This window comes from Lottia gigantea (genome assembly GCF_000327385.1).
Source record: "Lottia gigantea unplaced genomic scaffold LOTGIsca_12, whole genome shotgun sequence".
Classification (NCBI taxonomy): Eukaryota; Metazoa; Mollusca; class Gastropoda; family Lottiidae; genus Lottia; species Lottia gigantea.
Genome location: NW_008707225.1, coordinates 767990 through 768404, shown reverse-complemented (window position 1 = coordinate 768404; position 415 = coordinate 767990). Strand labels below are relative to the sequence as shown.

At 37.3% G+C, this 415-nt stretch overlaps 1 protein-coding gene across 1 annotated transcript; it reads right to left on the bottom strand.

Annotated features, from left to right (window-relative positions):
- Nucleotides 1-214: 214 nt before the first annotated feature.
- On the bottom strand, nt 215-415 carry LOTGIDRAFT_78808 (hypothetical protein; the record flags this gene model as incomplete). Its single annotated transcript, XM_009048022.1, has 1 exon — nt 215-415. A coding segment is annotated over one exon (201 nt), but the record flags the coding sequence as incomplete, so codon positions are not given.

The window sequence follows — 415 nt, the reverse complement described above, 5'->3', positions numbered from 1 at the left end:
ACAACTATTTGAAAAAAGACCTATGAAGGGATATTGTTACTTCTAAATTTCTTGATACAGGTAATGGCATTTCTAAGGGGAACTGTCTTTGATCACCCCATTTTCAAATTTTACATAGGGAAAAAATTGCTTGTGATAATTCGGTGAGCCCCCTTGACAATTCTGTAAACCCTGTTATAGTTCTGCAAGCCCCCTTGATAATTCTGTAAGCCCTTTCATAATTCTGCAAGCCCGCTTGATAATTTTGTAAGCCCCTTTGATAATTCTGTAAGCCCGCTTGATAATTTTGTAAGCCCCTTTCATAATTCTGCAAACCCGCTTGATAATTTTGTAAGCCCCTTTGATAATTCTGTAAGTCCCCTTGATAATTTTGTAATCCCCTTTGATAATTCTGTAAGCCCCCTTGACAATTCTG